Raw genomic sequence first — 17547 nt, 5'->3', positions numbered from 1 at the left:
GGATCCCAGAATGCAAATTCCGCAGGTCTCCCTCAGCATAAGATGACTGCACCCACGGTGAGACTTCCCTTATCCCAAACACAAGGAATAATCAGTCTCAGCAGGCAGCCTCTCCTTGCAGTACAAGTATCCTACATCACTTTCCCCACATTGTAGTGGATGAACAGAGCCCCAATGAACCAAGTATCTCCTTCCCCAGGGGATGTTGTCTCAGAACATGAAAGACGAGAGTGGTTCTCACAAGCCAACAGATAATGCCAAATTTCCCATTATAGGAATGTCAGGAGCCCAGCAACAAATCTCCCCCCAAAACTGAATCATTGAATTGCCTGGACCCAACACAATCCTTTTATCTGCTGTATTCCCTGCTGAATAGCCCCAGAGGAAAGGGTGAGGGGTGCTAGGGAAAGGACTGAAAGTGAAAGAGATGTAAGAGGGGAGTGGAAAAAATAAGTGGGAAAGGAATAATTATGCACAGACACAAAATCTGGGATCTGAGCAAGCAAAATTATTCTCCCAAAATGCATGGAAGCGAATTTGAGCAAGTACTCCCAGTCATATCTAATAGTAGGAACTGCAACAACAAAAGTGATTCCCTGAATGGCCCGTTCCAGATCCTTGCAAAGCTAGCCATGAATAGTAGGGCCCTAAACACATACAGTCAAACCATGTTATCTAGGCCTACTCTACATTGTATAATAATATTTGGTCATTTTTGATTAGCTTGTTTCAGCATGAAACAATCATGTTATAACCTATGTCCTTAATACATTTTTTTTTGCAAAAAAATTCTTGAGGACCTTTATTCTGTAAGTTCTTTTAAGAACTTTTAAGAAGATCCATTGAATGCCACTCGTGTCAACAACTGTGATAATACCAGTTAAAATAGTTTACATTGAGGTTGCTACAGTTACAAAGATTGCATTGAATAGGGCAAAGTTGAGCTTTATGGCTGCTGCCTGTTCTCACCTCTAATTGTTTAAAAAGTCATATATATATATATATATATAATTTAATTGGAGAGGGGGAGAGAGGGAGATCTTCCATATGCTGACTCACTCTCGAAATGGCCCCCAAGCCCAAGTAGGGCAAGGCTGAACCCAGGAACCAGGAAAGTAATCAGGGTTTTAATCTGACTCAAATGGCCATAACATGAAGAAAATCTCATAGGAGCAGATATCTTACCCTTGAACATTATGTATTGTAAGAAAAAAAATTGTATCAAATACTATATAATCCCTCATGCTATATTATCCATGTAGACTTTGATATTAAAATAAAGAAAAGGCACTGTAAAGAAAAACTGAACTATTGAAAGAGTTCCTTTCTCATGGGAAACCTATCCTGTCATCCATAAAAAGAGGTGCACTCCACAGTTTCAGTCTAAAGAGTTTCATAAAGAACAGTTGGGGATTACAGGATCAGCGAAGAGGGTGGGACTGGCATTACATGGAAAGCTCTTTCTTGGGGGGGGGGGTTCCTTGCCCCCACAGTGCCTGCACCACGTGGCTGCTCCTTCTCTCCAGCTTCTGCCCCATCAGTCTCCCCTCCCCGCCTTCTCTCCCTCTCTGATGATCTTGTCTGCATTCAGGGCCTCAGCCAGTCTCCTACTCAGCTTCTTCACTTTCCTTGTCTTCCTTTGGATGTCCGTAGGAGTTACCTGCCGGCTGTAGAAAGACCAGGAAACCCCTGGATCTGCGGGTGGAACCATCAAAGTCATCTCCGAGGCTGGCCCAGGGGTGGGCATGGGCGTGGGCCTGGACTGCAGACCCACAGCACCAGCCGGTCCTGGGGCTCTGCTTGGGATTGCCGGTGCTGTCATCTTCCAGGCATTTGCAAAATTCAAACTGGGTAAAGGCTCTCGCTCGCTGCTGCTGGCCCAGAGCCCTGCAGCCACCTGAGTGCACAGACCTGCTGGGGCTTTTCCAGCTTCCCCTTGGCCAGCGGCGCTGGAATGCATTGCCCGAGAGGGCAGTAACTCGAGTAACCGGGCTCTGGAAGGCGCAGCTGGTCTGAGCGGCATTGCGGAGCCTATGCCGGGTCTCGGCTTGGTCTTCATCACATACGCTTCTTGCTTCCTTCGAAAGGTCTCAGGAATCATCGTTCTTCTCAGCCTCCTCTTGAAAAACAAAACCAAACTTGAGCAGAGTGGAAGACACAGACCGCCATCCATGGATGGGGTCCCAGCTGCCTCCACCTCCCCTTCTGGGCGAAACTGCCTTACACTGTACACCGCTGACATCCAGAAGGCTTGGGGCATGAGCGGTTTGTGAGGATGAGAAGGAAAAGCTGTGTGTTTTAGAGTTCGTTTTTATTTGATAGCAGAGTGACAGAGAGTGAATGAGAGAAGGGGAGGACAGAAGAACGTCTCTCACTTGCTCTTACAATTGCTCTCAGTAACTCTTTCTTTGAAATAAATTAAGAAACGTTTCAGAACAATCTGGTCTCTGATCCCAAGAAAGTTCACATAACAAAGAGTAGATGACATTGACTGTCACTCAAAACCATGGAGATAATACTGTTTGAAGTTGTGGCCATGTTTGGAGTGAACCAGCAGATGGAGGGCTTCTCTACCCTCCCACCACCCAGTAACTCAGCTTTCCAAATAAATTAGTAAATCTTAAGAAAAAATTCTGTGAGTTACTCAGAGAAATTTCAGTGAAGGAAAAAGTACACCAGTGTACACTCTGCGTTCACAATACTTCTCTACTCACTAGGGAGGGCTGGCTTGGAGATGAGAACAATACAGGTTTTCCCATGGTCACAAGGTTTGCCTGGCTGCCCTCAGTGTGGGATGTGCACAGCCTGTGGATCCTTGGAAAATGCTGGAACTTTGCCCTCTGGCTCGTCCTTTATAGAGAAAGACAGTGGACAACCAACTCATTGGGAAATCCACGGATCCTGGGAAAAATGCAATGACTTCCACCAGTAGACAATCCCATCAGTGGATAAGCCACAGGCCAAGGGAAAATATATGCGGGAAGCATTTTCTGTATGTAAAAATTAGAAAGTTTCCATATATATAATTTTGCATATGACATTGGTTTTAATAGGCTAAAGTAGAAACTGTGTTGGTACTGTGGCCCAGTGAATTAAGCCACCTCTGGAAATGCCCACATCCCATAGAGGGCCAGGTTGGAGTTCCAACTGGTAGACTTTGAATCCTGCTCCCTGATGGGTCTGAGAAAGCAGTGGAAAGAACCAGCTGATGCAAGATGGCTCTTTGGGTCTGTCTCTCTTGTTCGCGGCCCCTATGCCTTTCTAAATAAATAAGTAAGCAAGTAAATCAGTAAATATGTGAAAAGATTGATTTCAAAAATCAAATCCTGAGGTCGGCACGGTGGTGTAGCTGATAAAGCTGCCACCTGCAGTGTCGGCATCCCACTTGGGCACTAGTTTGACTCCTGGCTGCTCCACTTCCGATCCAGCTCTCTGCTATGGCCTGGGAAAGCAGTGGAAGATGGCCCAAGTCCTTGGGCCCTGCACCCATGTGGGAGACCCAGAAGAAGCTCCTGGCTCATGGCTTTGGATCCATGCAGCTCTGGCCATTGCAGCCAACTGGTGAGTGAACCAGTAGATGGAAGACCTTTCTCTCTCTCTGCCTCTCCTCTCTCTGTGTAATCTGACTTTCAAATACAAGAAATGCTGGTGAGGATGTGGGGAAAAACATACCCTAATGCACTGTTGGTGGGAATGTAAGCTGATAAAGCCGCTATGGAAGACTTTATGGAGGACCAGTTTATACCTGTAACAAGGTGTAAAAAAATGAATGTCCTGCTGTGGGCTGTTGGATAAAATAAATATGGTAGACAGAAAGACAAATAACACAGATTCTCCCTTAAATGTGGTAGCTAGCATTTTTAAAATAGTCACAAGATGAAAATTTAAAATAGCAATTTGATATCCGATAACTTTGGACAGCCCTTGTGTCAATTGTTGAGGAACAGTTTGTTTTTTCATACTATTTGTTGAACTCTTACTTAATATAGAATTAATTTTAGGTGTATAAAGTTAATTGAAAATAAATCTTAGTGTAAATTAAGAATGGGAATAGGAGAGGAAGGAGGAAGAAGAGTAGAAGTGTAGGTGCAAGGACAGGTAGCGTGGGAAAAATCATAACATTCCTAAAGTTGTTTTTATGAAATGTGTCAAGTTTAGATACCTTAAATAAAAGGGTTCTGGGGAAATCTAAGAAAAAATTCATTTTGGTTGTGAAGAAAAATAAAGGAAAGAAATATGTCTGTTTATATCATTTTGGCTGCAAATATAGTATTTTGCCTTACTTTGTTTTAAAACTTTGCTGAACAAATTATTAATAACTACACACTACTACACTATGAATGTTCTATGGCTATTTTAAAATTTGCTGTATGTGAGGGAAGTTGAACATTTTTCATTGGATTATTGTTTATAGCCCCTGCCTATATTCCTGCAGAACTATGGTCTTCTTGCTTGGTACTTGTTGAACGCTTTATTTAGTGGAGCTTTAAGCTTTTGAGTCAAATGCAAACTAAAACTATGCTATCTCAAAAATAACAAAATATTAGGTTGAGCAGAAAAATGAAACAATAAAATTGCAAAAAAGAATGGTAAAAATCTGTGAGATGGAAAATTATACAGTTTGAAAAAGGAATAAGTGATGATGGTGCAATGTGTATGGGTTTGAACCAAGACTCCTAAGCCACATATTGACTGTTGCCACTTGTCAGAATTATTCATAAAATGTGAATTCATAGAAACATATGGAGATGATTGGTTGCATGATATGAGTTTGAAAGTGACTTCTTATTACATAAAGAAATTTTTATAGGGTGATGAAAACCCTTCAATCCACTTAGAGAAGACTACTGCCTGAATGTGTGAACATACTGTGCATAATCTGAATGTTCAATATGAATATGCATGCACTTAAATGCTTTTGACTTGTCCAGTTTAAAATTGGTTCATCTTAGCCGGCGCCGTGGCTCAATAGGCTAATCCTCCACCTTGCGGCGCCGGCACACCGGGTTCTAGTCCCGGTTGGGGCGCCGGATTCTGTCCCGGTTGCCCCTCTTCCAGGCCAGCTCTCTGCTATGGCCAGGGAGTGCAGTGGAGGATGGCCCAGGTGCTTGGGCCCTGCACCCCATGGGAGACCAGGAAAAGCACCTGGCTCCTGGCTCCTGCCAGGATCAGCGCGGTGCGCCGGCTGCAGCGGCGGCCATTGGAGGGTGAACCAACGGCAAAGGAAGACCTTTCTCTCTGTCTCTCTCTCTCACTGTCCACTCTGCCTGTCAAAAAAAAAAAAAAAAAAAAATTGGTTCATCTTAGCTATGAGAATTTCACGTTAATCCAAACAGCATTGTGTCCCATATGCAATTGGAAAAAGAAAATTTAAAGCAAAGACAAAAATAAAAAAACAATATATTGGCGGAAGAACATACAGTTACTGATTCAGTGCCATGTGTAAGTGGATATTCCATATATGTGTTATAAAAGCACCACTTCAAAATAGTTCAACAATGAGTATTTATTAAGATATTTTTGGACAACACAGTATCTCAACAGAGGAACACTGCATGACCAATCACCTCCCGTATCTGGGAAAGAAATCTCACTTAAATCACAATGTCAACAAAGAAATGACAAGCACTCAGTAGCCAGGGCAAACAGAATGCAAAGCATGTTTAATTAGATGTCCTCACATATATGAGCACTTACATTGTCTATACACTGATAAATAAATAGAAATTAATTCATCTCAACTATTTCAGTGATAGCCTTTTAATATAAAATAGCATTGTTGTTGTAGCCTTGATGGGCATTTACACCATAATTTATTTTTACTCGATATAAAAATTTTCTCTAAACTCCCATTACTAACTCTGAGAGGGAGAGAAACAGAAGGTTAGTGACAGAGACAGAGAGACCTCCCATTCAATGCCTCACATCTCTACACCCCCTATGCCTGTGCCTGGGATGAGGCTACAACCAACAACAGTCAGTCAGACCCTAGATTTTCATATGGTTGGACAGGACCAAGTTACGTGAAGATTCACCACTGCCTTCCAGGGTCCCCAGGAATCAGAAGTCCAGGTCAGGAGCCAAAGCCAGAGCCAGAAATTGATGCCATGCACTCAGACTGCTAGGCTGTATGTCCAATACATAAATAGTTTTTAAAGGAAAAAAACCAACTTTAGTTCCTTCATTATTTCTGGATTGCTACTTCAGTCTGGATTCATGGTTCTAAACTCTGAATATGTGATAGCAAAACAAGTGGAAAAATTTTAGAATCCTTTAGAACTTGCTTTTATTCTTTAAGCCTTTCAAAGAGTTCATCTCAGGTCTTATGAGAATAACATAGCACTTGGGGACAAAGATGCAGCCCAGGAGCCCCGCACTGGAGGCCAAGATGGAGAAGACCTCCACAGCCACCATGACCTTCCCCTTGGTGCTGTGGTAGACAGGAAGGAAGGTCACCCAGACACTACAGAACACCAGCATGCTGAATGTAAGGAACTTAGCTTCATTGAAAGTGTCAGGCAGATTTCTGGCTAGAAAAGCCACAGTGAAGCTGGCCAGTGCCATGGAACCCAGGTAGCCCAGGACACAGTAGAAGGCAGTGACCGAACCCTTATTGCACACCAGGATGATGTGGCCAGGCTCAGAGTGTGTATCTAACTCAATGAAGGGAGGAGAGATTCCCAGCCAGATGCTACAGAGAATCAGTTGGAGGAGGAAGCAGATGGGAATGACAGAGTTAGAAACTCCTGATATCAACAATCGCCTGACAGTTCTGCCAGGTTTTGTAACCTTGAAGGCCAGAATCACAGTGATGGTCTTGGTCAGCACAGTGGAAACAGCCACTGTGAACACAAGGCCAAATGCTATTTGCTGGAGGAGGCAGGTGGCTGTGTTGGGACGGCCAAGGAAGAGTAAGGAGCAGAGGAAGCACAGGAAGAGAGTGATGAGCAGGATGTAGCTGAGGGTCCTGTTATTGGCCTTGACTATGGGAGTGTCTTGGTGCTTCACAAAGACCCAGAGGACCGCAGCTGTGAGGACAGAGAAGCACAGAGCCATGCAGGCCAGAGCCATCCCCAGAGATTCCTCAAAGGCCAAGAACGTCATCAACTTAGGGAGGCAGCGACTTCTATCCTGGTTTGGGTATTCGTGATCTTCACATGGGATGCACTGCTTTGCATCTGAGGAAGGAGAAAAACTGAAGGTTTACTTTGTAGAAATTCTGGATTTCTTCCTGTTGTGGAAAATGGTCAACTGCAATGCTGCTGAGAGCTTGTGATATATAGCAGGGTACACCTGATCAAGTTTCTGCATTGCTGTCCAGGGAGGATGCCCATCTGCAGATTGGAACAAACTCATTCAAACAACACCTTCAGCATATGGGGACTAGGTTGACTTATCCTGTGACACAGTCCTGTTCCCATGGGCATGGATGCTTCCCAGCCTTTCTCTGTTCTATCCCCTAAGTCAGCCTCATGCCACACCCTGTATCTCTGTAGCTCAGACACAGAAATAAACAACCCCAAACTCCTAAGATAACCTTACAGCCATCAGTACTACAGTTATTAGCTTGATATCTGGCAGAACAATCTTTCCTCATTTTATATTTTCATTTCCTTGGGAATCCTTTTGTCAATTTTTAATGGAATCTTAAGGTGCATTTTATTGAATAAACAACATTTGGATTTGAATAGAGGTGTTCTGAAAATAAAGAAATTTGGATGTAATTGATATTTTACCCAGTTATTGATGGAGAAATTAGATATTTTTCAAGTTAGTATATAATATAAATTTCAAAATGAATTAATACATTGCATTCTCAGGGTCATAGCAAGTGCATGATAATTAGTATAATACAATTCTCATCAATTCTCATGTTAATGTGATATTAATAGAAGCAGAAGAGATTCCATTCCATTCACTGGTACAATTTTAAGATGATTTATTCCTCCATTCCACCTCCCTTCCTTTCTTTTTTCTCTTTTCCCTTCTTCTTTCCTTCCTTTTTCTTCCTTCCTTCATTCCTTCCTTTTTTAATTTTTGAAATAGCATATTTTTAATTTACATTAAGTCAAAGTCTTAAAACTCCACTGAATCAAGAGTTCAAAAAGTAAAAAGTAATAAGACTATAGATCAGTGGGAATTGTAGGAAATGGATATAAAAATTACCCAAATAAAAGTGCCTGTTTCACTTATACATGCTAAATGTAAAGAAATCACAGATCATTTATAGCAGTATATCATTCTGAAACTCTGAGAAATTTTTTATTTTGTATTGGAACTTTTCACTCATTCTATGAAATCATAACTTGTTACCCCATTGTTCTTGTGGAAGGTGGGGAACAAATTCAGCTCTGGATACCATGTTTTCTCTATTTATTGAAATAACATTTTCTTGCCAATGCAGCAAGAAATAAGTCATAGAGACAAGTCAATGAATGGGTATATCTCTGTTTCAGTTAAATACAGAAGATGGTATTGGGGTCTAGCTACACTTGTTATGAGGGTTTGATTTAGCTTTTTAGATGACACTTCTTCAACCATACAAGATCCTAATGTAATTTAGAGTCAATCTTCCTGGCATTCTTATCTTGAAGTACCCATTTCTCTTCTTGGGGACACCAGGTGCTCTGGCTTCAATCTTAGATACTTTCTACAGTGTTTGTACATACAAGAAAGTATTGTTGTACAACATGCTTCCAGCATATGTTTTTAAATTCTTTTTATTTGTTATTGAATTTTTGCAAAACCTTTGTGCACAGATTAGCTCTTTGTTCTGTTATCTTCTTCATGGCCAAAACTATTTATTTCCTCTAGGAAATGATTAAAACCAAATGGTTGCTAATGCTAACACAATAGGAATTGAGAAGCCTTTTTGGAGGAAATCAAATCATTACAAGGTCTATTTCCCATATTTTAAAAAAATGGAAGTATTTCTCAGTGAGATATAGCACATTTTTTACATTCTTGGTACATTTTTTTTTTTTGCAGGCAGAGTGGAGAGTGTGTGAGAGAGAGAGAGATAGAGAGAAAGGTCTTCCTTTTGCCGTTGGTTCACCCTCCAATGGCCGCCACAGCTGGTGCACTGTGGCCGGTGCACCATGCTGATCCAAAGGTAGGAGCCAGGTGCTTCTCCTGGTCTCCCATGGTGTGCAGGGCCCAAGCACTTGGGCCATCCTCCACTGCACTTTTGGGCCATAGCAGAGAGCTGGCCTGGAAGAGGGGCAACCGGGACAGAATATGGCACCCCGACCGGGACTAGAACCCGGTGTGCCGGTGCCGCTAGGTGGAGGATTAGCCTATTGAGCCATGGCACCGACCTGGTACATGTATTTTGATAGGTAATTATTTTTATGTTTGTCTTGTTCAAAAGTTTTTATGAGCATACCAAACTGTATATTTTAGTAGGATGTGATATTCATACTTCACCTTGACTCTTTCCTTTAATAAATTCTATAAATCTAAATGTACCTGTGGTACTAGACATCCTTAATTCCATGGAAAATATTAAAGACAGTGCAGGGAGGAATACAGTATTTCCATGATGACATACAAGCACTAGCTCTGTGCTTATCATGTGTTTGTAAGATGAATTGGTTTCAAGATTTACAGGCACCAATAGAAAGCCTTGATGATTATACATCCTACATTTCTCAGTTGGAAATATAGCAAGTTCCACCTGCAAATCTCAGATGATGACTTATCTAACATGGTGTGATATCTTTTAGAATCAGTGCTACAGTTGACGTTACTAGAATGAGCATCACCAGAGAAGAACTTAAACATAAAGTATCTTTAGTGAGCATAAATGGATATATTGAATGAATGAGTAAATGTGTGCATAGAGAACAATGATGCACTAGGAACTAACTGCAAATCTCTTTGGTTTCTCTTTTGTGGAGAAATAACTAGAACAGTAAAGATATGGATTGGAAATTTTCTACCTGTCTGATTGGCAATTTCTTTCTCTGGACACAAAACACAAGTATAGCAGCAGATAGGTCTTCCTTCCTGTGACATTTTCCTGAATCCTGGACCACAGCTCTGGCTACACACAGATTGAGGGGTCTGAAGAAAAAAGAGAAGCACTGGTCATGGTTTGGTATGTTATCAGCCACCGTGAAGGGTGTCAGTAGATCCCTCCTCACTACATAACACCTTGGCCTTCAATTGAAGGTCACGACTGTATCCCCTCCTCCTGTACCTGTGACTAATACCTAGACATCCATTTCAGCATTCCTACGATTGCCATTTCTGTTTCCCCAACCTATTTCCCATGTATTACAAAAGAACCTGATCACTTCACACTTAACCTCTTCACAATATTATTGGCAGATCTCTCTGTGGGTATCTCGTATCAAAAGAGAATCATACCACTTTGAATGCAACAGGCCATTCTATCATCTCTTCATTGACAAGTAAGCTTTGTTCATGTGGACTCTTGGAGGAAAACTCTCCAATTTTAATAAGCAAGCGAAGACCACTAGGAAAATTCACAACGTTCTGGATATCATAATGTGCCATGTGGTTTCTTGTTTCATGGAAGGATACTTTATCTCCAGCGCTGTTTGTAAATTGGATTTTCCTCAGAAATTGATGGAGCTGGAGGACAGGCATAATTGGAAATAGACAGCACATCCAAATTAGTTGCGGGAAGTCAGATGCTCTAAACAAGCCCTCTTTGTTGTCTTTTGCATTCAGCTTTTCCATTTGGTAGAACATTAATTTTCTTTGGATGCTTAAACATCTCCCGGGTTAAGGTATTCCTCTGCTCCCTCAACAAAACATCAAAGAGTGATTGTCCCCAATCAGAAAAGTTAGTGGTCCAGAGGTTTACTGGAGCACAGACTCTATTGAAGCTTTGGCCATGAAAGATTGGTTGGGGCTTTATGGAAGCTAACTCTACTGTTACCAGTTGGGCAGCACATGGATGGCTACTGAAATAACTTGATAGCTGTTATGAATATTATAGGTGTGTATCTACATAAGTTCTTCATAAGGTTCAAAATATAGTTGATGATTAGTGTATTTTGGTTGGGGAAAAATTAGAGATTAATGCATGATTGTTTCATAAGATATATTTTCCATCAAGAGACTCAAAGCCACTGTAATACCTCAGAAGTCCATATCTATAAGATATGTATATTATGTATATCAGCAATATACATTATACCTTTTAAGGTATACTTATACCTTAACACTGGTTGAACATGACACAACATGGTGTTCTTTCTCTCCTTGGCTTTGGGTCACTTATTGTGATGACTGTGACTATCTTTGACATATCAGATAGTATGGTATGACCAAAGACAAAATTTCAAATCTATGAAAGCTTATTATGCTTTTATAGTATGTGTTAACCTTGAACCTTCTAGATCACAACACATCTGTACTGGGATACAACTAAGTTGTTATTTTTAAACAACTATCACTTAATTGTGTTTTTAATTTTTTAATTTTTATTTAATGAATACATTTTTTTGACAAGCAGAGTAGACAGTGAGAGAGAGAGAGAGAAAGTCTTCCTATCCGTTAATTCACCCCCCAATTGACCGCTATGGCCAGCATGCTGTGCCCCTCCAAAGCCAGGACACCCAGGTGCTTTCTCCTGGTCTCCTATGTGGGTGCAGGGCCCAAGCACTTGGGCCATCCTCCACTGCCTTCCCAGTCCACAGCAGAGAGCTGGACTGGAAGAGGAGCAACTGGGTTAGATCCGGCGCCCCAACTGGGACTAGAACCCAGAGTGCCGGTGTCGCAGGCGGAGGATTAGCCTAGTGAGCCACAGCACTGGCTAATGAGTGCATTTTTACATAGATACGACTTTATGAATATAGTGGTTCTTTCCCCCATAGCCCCCCTCCCCCCCAGCTACCATCCCACCTCCCTTTCCCTCTCCTATCTCCTTCTTCATTATGGTTCATTTTTAGTATGACTTTATAAACAGAGGACCAACACCATGCTAAGCATAGACTTTAACAATTTGCACCCAGGCACACACACAACATATAGAGTACAGTTTAGGGAGAGAATTTGCAGTCAATTCTCATATTAACATTCATTAGGGACAGAGGTCCTACATGGGGAGCAAGTCACAGTGAATACTGTTGTTCCTTTAATAATTAACACTCTTTTTATGATATCAGCGATCATCTGAGGCTCTTACCATGGGTTCCCAAGGTTATGGAAGACTTTTTTTTGACCATAGATTCCATCGGTATTTGGACATGGCCATAAGCAAAGTGGATGTTCTTTCCTCCCTTCAGAGAAAAGTGTCTCCTTCTTTGATGACTCTTTCTGTCCTCTGAGGTCTCACAGAGATCCTCTGTGTAGGATATTTTTTTGTCACAATGTCTTGGCTTTCCATGCCTGAAATGATCTCGCAGGCCTTTTAGCCCAACAAGGAAGCCTTAGGGTTGATTCTGAGGTTAGAGTGTTATTTATAGCAAATGTTATTCTAGGAGTCTGCTGTGTGGACTGCTTCCCATGTTGGTCTTTCCTTCCTTTTTTAATTATATTATTTTCCCAGGTACTTGATGTTACTTATATCATTATATCATCCTTTTTAAACTTAGACTGATCTATCTGTTGCCTTTAACTTTTAATATGACCATTTTAACAGTGAAGATGGCATTTGTACCACCAATTCTTATGGTTTTGGAGCCCCATGACTAGTTCTTAGGCTGTACCATTAGAGCTCAGTCTGTATGACTGTATGCAGAACCAAACTGTTTTACAGTTATAGACTACCTCCTCCATCTCTTATTTCCCCTCTTATTTTTATCTGGGATCTTTTCCCAATTGCCTTAAAATAAATATAACTCTGTGTAACCTAGAGTTATCAGTATGAAGAAGAGAAATGGGAGAGAGATAGAAAACAGAGAAAAAAAACCAACAGAACAAAACAAAGAGGATATACACGGTAAAAAGTAACAATGGCACTTTTAGAATCAATGTCTTCAAGAGTCCATGACCTAGGCTGGTGCCGTGGTTCACTAGGCTAATCCTCCACCTTGCGGCGCCGACACACCAGGTTCTAGTCCCGGTCGGGGCACTGGATTCTGTCCCGGTTGCCCCTCTTCCAGGCCAGCTCTCTGCTATGGCCAGGGAGTGCAGTGGGGGATGGCCCAAGTGCTTGGGCCCTGCACCCCATGGGAGACCAGGAGAAGCACCTGGCTCCTGCCATCAGATCAGCGTGGTGCGCCGGCTGTAGCACGCAGGCCATGGCAGCCATTGGAGGGTGAACCAATGGCAAAGGAAGACCTTTCTTTCTGTCTCTCTCTTTCACTGTCCACTCTGCCTGTCAAAAAAAAAAAAAAAAAGACTCAAAGATTCCATGACCTGATTGTCAAGGGACAGTTTACCAGTTAATTCTTAAATAATGTAGAGGACAAAATTTACAAATAATTTATTAATTATATCTATGGAAGCCTTCTTGAAAAATTAATTTCCTTTCCCAAGGTTTGACTCTAATACTGTAGTTTATAAAACATACTTCTAATGCTTAAATACAATTTGATTATTAAGTAAATGTTCTGATGCTAATTTTTACAAATATTTTACTTTTTCTAGACATCACCCTTATTTAATATATCCTACAAATTTATGAGCGTATTTGTCCTTTGCACATGCAAACAGAATTTTCTAAATACATTCTATATGTGGGGAATGGATTCATGTAAGCCAGGGTTAAACCCAGAAATATTCAGCTGACTGAGCAGGCAAATCCTGTGCTCATGTGCATCCTCAGTAGTCTCATATGTAAGAAATGGGACTACAGTCCATGCTCCCTGATTGCTGCAGAGTTTGTAAGGGCAGTTGGTCTAACATGCTTCATTTCCCATCCATTTCCTATCATGTTTAGGATATTATGTGAAATCCATTTCTGTTTTCACAAAAAGTATCTTATCTCATCCAGGGCTTAGGCCACAGGTTATGCAGGATTATAAATCAAATTAAACTGCTGTCAGATTTGAACGATATTTGCAACAAAATACATGGAACTGAAGATCACTATGCTGAGTGAAGTACTCCAGGCCCAGAAAGGCAAATATCATATGTTTTTCTGATTTGTGGAAGTTAATATACAGAGTATAAACATTGTGACAGTATCCTAGCATTTAGTATGTTGTTTCACTGAAGCATACGGTGTATATGACATATACCCTTATCTTCCTGTACTAGCAACATTGTCATCAATCACTCTCCTTGTGATATTAATATCCTTATTCCAAGAAAAAACTGTAGATATGGATATATATAAAATATGTACCTTTGATGTACATGTGGCAGGATGTCAAAATTGTTAAATTTTACAAATGAAAAATTTATAGAAATGAAAAATAATTTATCAATACGTCTTTTTTGGCTTTGTATAAATTCCAAGGAATATTATGGCATGACAACTTTTTATCTGTCAAATTTTCTCACGTATTGCAGCATTTCAGCCTACATTACAAACTTTTCTGATACCATTTCTGTTCAGAAAGTAACCATTCAAAATCCATAGAGATTGAAATTTCCAGCCAAAGCCAACAATCACAGATATACCAATAACCAATGGAAAGAACCCAACTTCTGATGTACCTAATCTCTCTGACCTTGAGAAGATAGCAGGGTCATGATGCTGTATCTCAATACAACATCTCTAGATTCCATCAGGTGGCAACTTTCTGTTCTGTTTTAGGGGAGGTTTACCTGCCAGGGAAGAATCATGGGCTGGGCTGCTTCTCCTGGAGATCCCATTTCTACTTTCTCCAAAATCATTTTATGGAGGACGTGGGCCACTGTGTAGACAGCATTGTAGACTAAATAGCTGGAGTCAGATATGGTCAGCAAGTCAATATGTCCTGGAAGAAACTCTAAGGAGGTATTTGGTGGGCAGCTTCCAATATGTCCACAAAATGATCCTTCAAGTGAGCAGTGCAGATGGAAAAGCCATAATTTACTGAAATAAAAGTCTTCTGGGTAGTGGGAAGGGTTTGCCATCTTGACAAAATGTTTGAGGCCAGGGATTTCTTCCTTGTGGGGTGAAAATGAGAAGCCTCCGTGCAAAGAATGCAACATGTGGTTTGTCTCAGACATAACAAGATCCCACTTTGATGTCATGATCCACATTTTCCCGATGGTTACAAAGGACTGCACTGAAATGTCCACACTGATGAGACCTCTTACATCACCATAGAGTATATGCACATTTGCAGATGAAACTCTGATGCTACTCATGAAAGTGAGATCACCATACCCATACAACTTCTTTGTGACAGGGAGCTTAACTGTAAAGGCCACACAGATACCTTTCTTGAGCATCTCTGCTTCAAAATACTGAAGGAACTGCTCTCCTTTCATGTCATCAGACACAAAGAGCACCACCCAAGTCCAGCCAAAATGCAGCAACAAGTAGATCATTCCATGGCCCAAAGAGCTGTCACTGGTTGCCATCTGATAGAGTGAGGGAAACTGATCTTTATCATTTAGCATGGGATCAAAAGGGCCATAGGTGAGCTGAAAGCAAAGAAAAACATGATCAAACTTTTGTAGGATTTGTGTTATCTCTCTTGGAAGTGAGTGAAAAGAATTTCTCCCCAAGGTCAACTTTAAATAGGTTACTATTGTGTGAAAAGAAAGAATGCAGTAGAGATGAAAAATCTTGCTACTCTGGCCACAGAGAAGACCATGCTTCGCATGCCCATTGCTTTAGGTGAATAAATGTGACTCCTCCTTCATAGCTTTAAAGAAAATCTGTCAGTTTCTGTATGCTCTTCATGTCCTGCAGTGGGGCCTGAGGAAGAAGGAACTTTGGATGTTGCTTCACCCATCCTTGCCCAGGGTGACTGGTGGAGTAGAGCCACCTCCTCCAGCAGCCACCATTGTAGATAACTCTGAGACAGAAATCTCTACTGTGTTGATCTCTTGGTATTTGGAGTGCATTGATTACCACAGGAAACCTGCATTGTCTCCAAGAATATAATCACCAACCTTTTTTAATTTGGGGCAAAATATTTTTTCCAATCCAGAATCCTCTGCTCACCATATGGCCTATGTTTGACAGGCACATGTTCTGATTGTTGCTTGTATAGTGGGTCCCTGGGGAAGTATTTTTGAGATACTGACACAGACCTGGGGAGGCAGTGATAATGACTCAACTCACTGGGTCATGGCATTCATGTGGAATGACTTCCTGGTTCTACACATGTGCAATGGTAGACTAAGCCCAACACCATGTCAGACATTTGGTAAGCAAATCAGCTGAGTTGTTTATAATAGAGCTCCTTGTCTGCCTGGCTACTTCCCTGTCTCCCAAAGATTGGAATAAACCCATGTCCACAGTTCTGATATGCACAGTTGTAGATGGCATGGCCACTGGGAATCCTGAGAAAAATCAACCTGTGTGCTTGTGACTAATTAGCATTGGGAACATGATCGGTTGAGCTCCAGTGTAGCAAGATGTGAGTCTCAACACTCCATGGTGGAGCCAGCATAGTGGCACTGTGTGTTAGCCTACCAATGATGATACCAGCATCCCACTTCTAAGTGCCAGTTCAAGTCCTGGATAATCTGCTTTTGATCTACTTGCCTGCTGTTGTACTGGAGGAGTCAGCAATGTATAACAAAAGTACTAGGCCCCTTTCTACCATGTGGTATAACAGGAGGGAAATCCTGGCTGCTGGCTGCTGGCTGGCTCAGATCTAGCTGTTGTGGGCATCTGGGGAGTGACCCTGTGGTTAAGAGATCCACTCCAATGCCATGTGTATGTGTATGTGTATGTGTATGTGACTTTCCATCTTTCTCCATTGCTTTGCCTTTTAGATAAACAAATATAGAAGTCTTTAAAAAATATTTTTCACTGTCTGTTACCCTCATTGTTTTCCCAAAGGGGACCCAGATGCATTCCCTATATCCAACTGTCCTAGGTCTCTGGATGCCACCTGAGATGGTGCTGTCCTTGGATGGGGAACATCTGTGTGCTGTGGACATTATGAAGTGTAGAGGTGAGACTATTAGACAGCCTATGCTTCCAGCAGGTGGGAGATGGTTACACAGGCCCTAGACAGGAATCTTAAGAAGGCTGTCAACAGGCCCTGCTATTTCCCTTTCTCCCTTCTCCTTCCCCTGTTAATAATCTCACATCCTTAGGAAATCCATGGGATCTCTCCTATACCATGGTGTGGTATGTATACTCGGCTGCCCCATTTCCATTTTTCAGAGGTGAGAGAATGGTGTTGGAGGAAATTTAACTATTGCCCTCCAGATTCACAGCTCATTTACCTGTGGGTTTTTGTAGAGCTCCAAAAGCGTTCCAAACTCAACAGACAATGCTGATGTAGTTCCAGCAATGACAGCAACGTGTCTCCCTTGTGTATGGCAGGTGTAGTTAGGGAAAGGCACATTAATCCCAATCAACCAATATACTATGCTCAGTAAGGTGTACTGTTCACTGGCAAAGGCATTGAAGAATTTGAAACCAAGGGTCAGGTTGGGGAGGAGCTGGGAGTCCTTATTGATCTCCTGGATGGCAAAGCGGAAGGCCAGCACATATTGGTAGTTCTTCCA

General features: G+C 41.6%; 1 protein-coding gene across 1 annotated transcript; it reads right to left on the bottom strand.

The window, feature by feature from the left end:
* Positions 1-6273: 6273 nt before the first annotated feature.
* Positions 6274-14817, bottom strand: LOC100338629 (vomeronasal type-2 receptor 116-like). The gene is made up of 4 exons (XM_070059356.2): positions 14692-14817; positions 10372-10599; positions 9942-10065; positions 6274-7178 (listed from the first exon to the last, which is right to left on the bottom strand). Exons 1-4 carry the CDS (start codon positions 14758-14760, stop codon positions 6274-6276), a joined length of 1326 nt encoding a protein of 441 aa, XP_069915457.2. The 5' UTR covers positions 14761-14817.
* Positions 14818-17547: the final 2730 nt, after the last annotated feature.

Source organism: Oryctolagus cuniculus, chromosome 16 (genome assembly GCF_051225735.1).
Source record: "Oryctolagus cuniculus isolate XC-2025 breed Fujian yellow rabbit chromosome 16, ASM5122573v1, whole genome shotgun sequence".
NCBI lineage: Eukaryota > Metazoa > Chordata > Mammalia > Lagomorpha > Leporidae > Oryctolagus > Oryctolagus cuniculus.
This window is presented reverse-complemented; position numbering and strand designations above follow the sequence as displayed.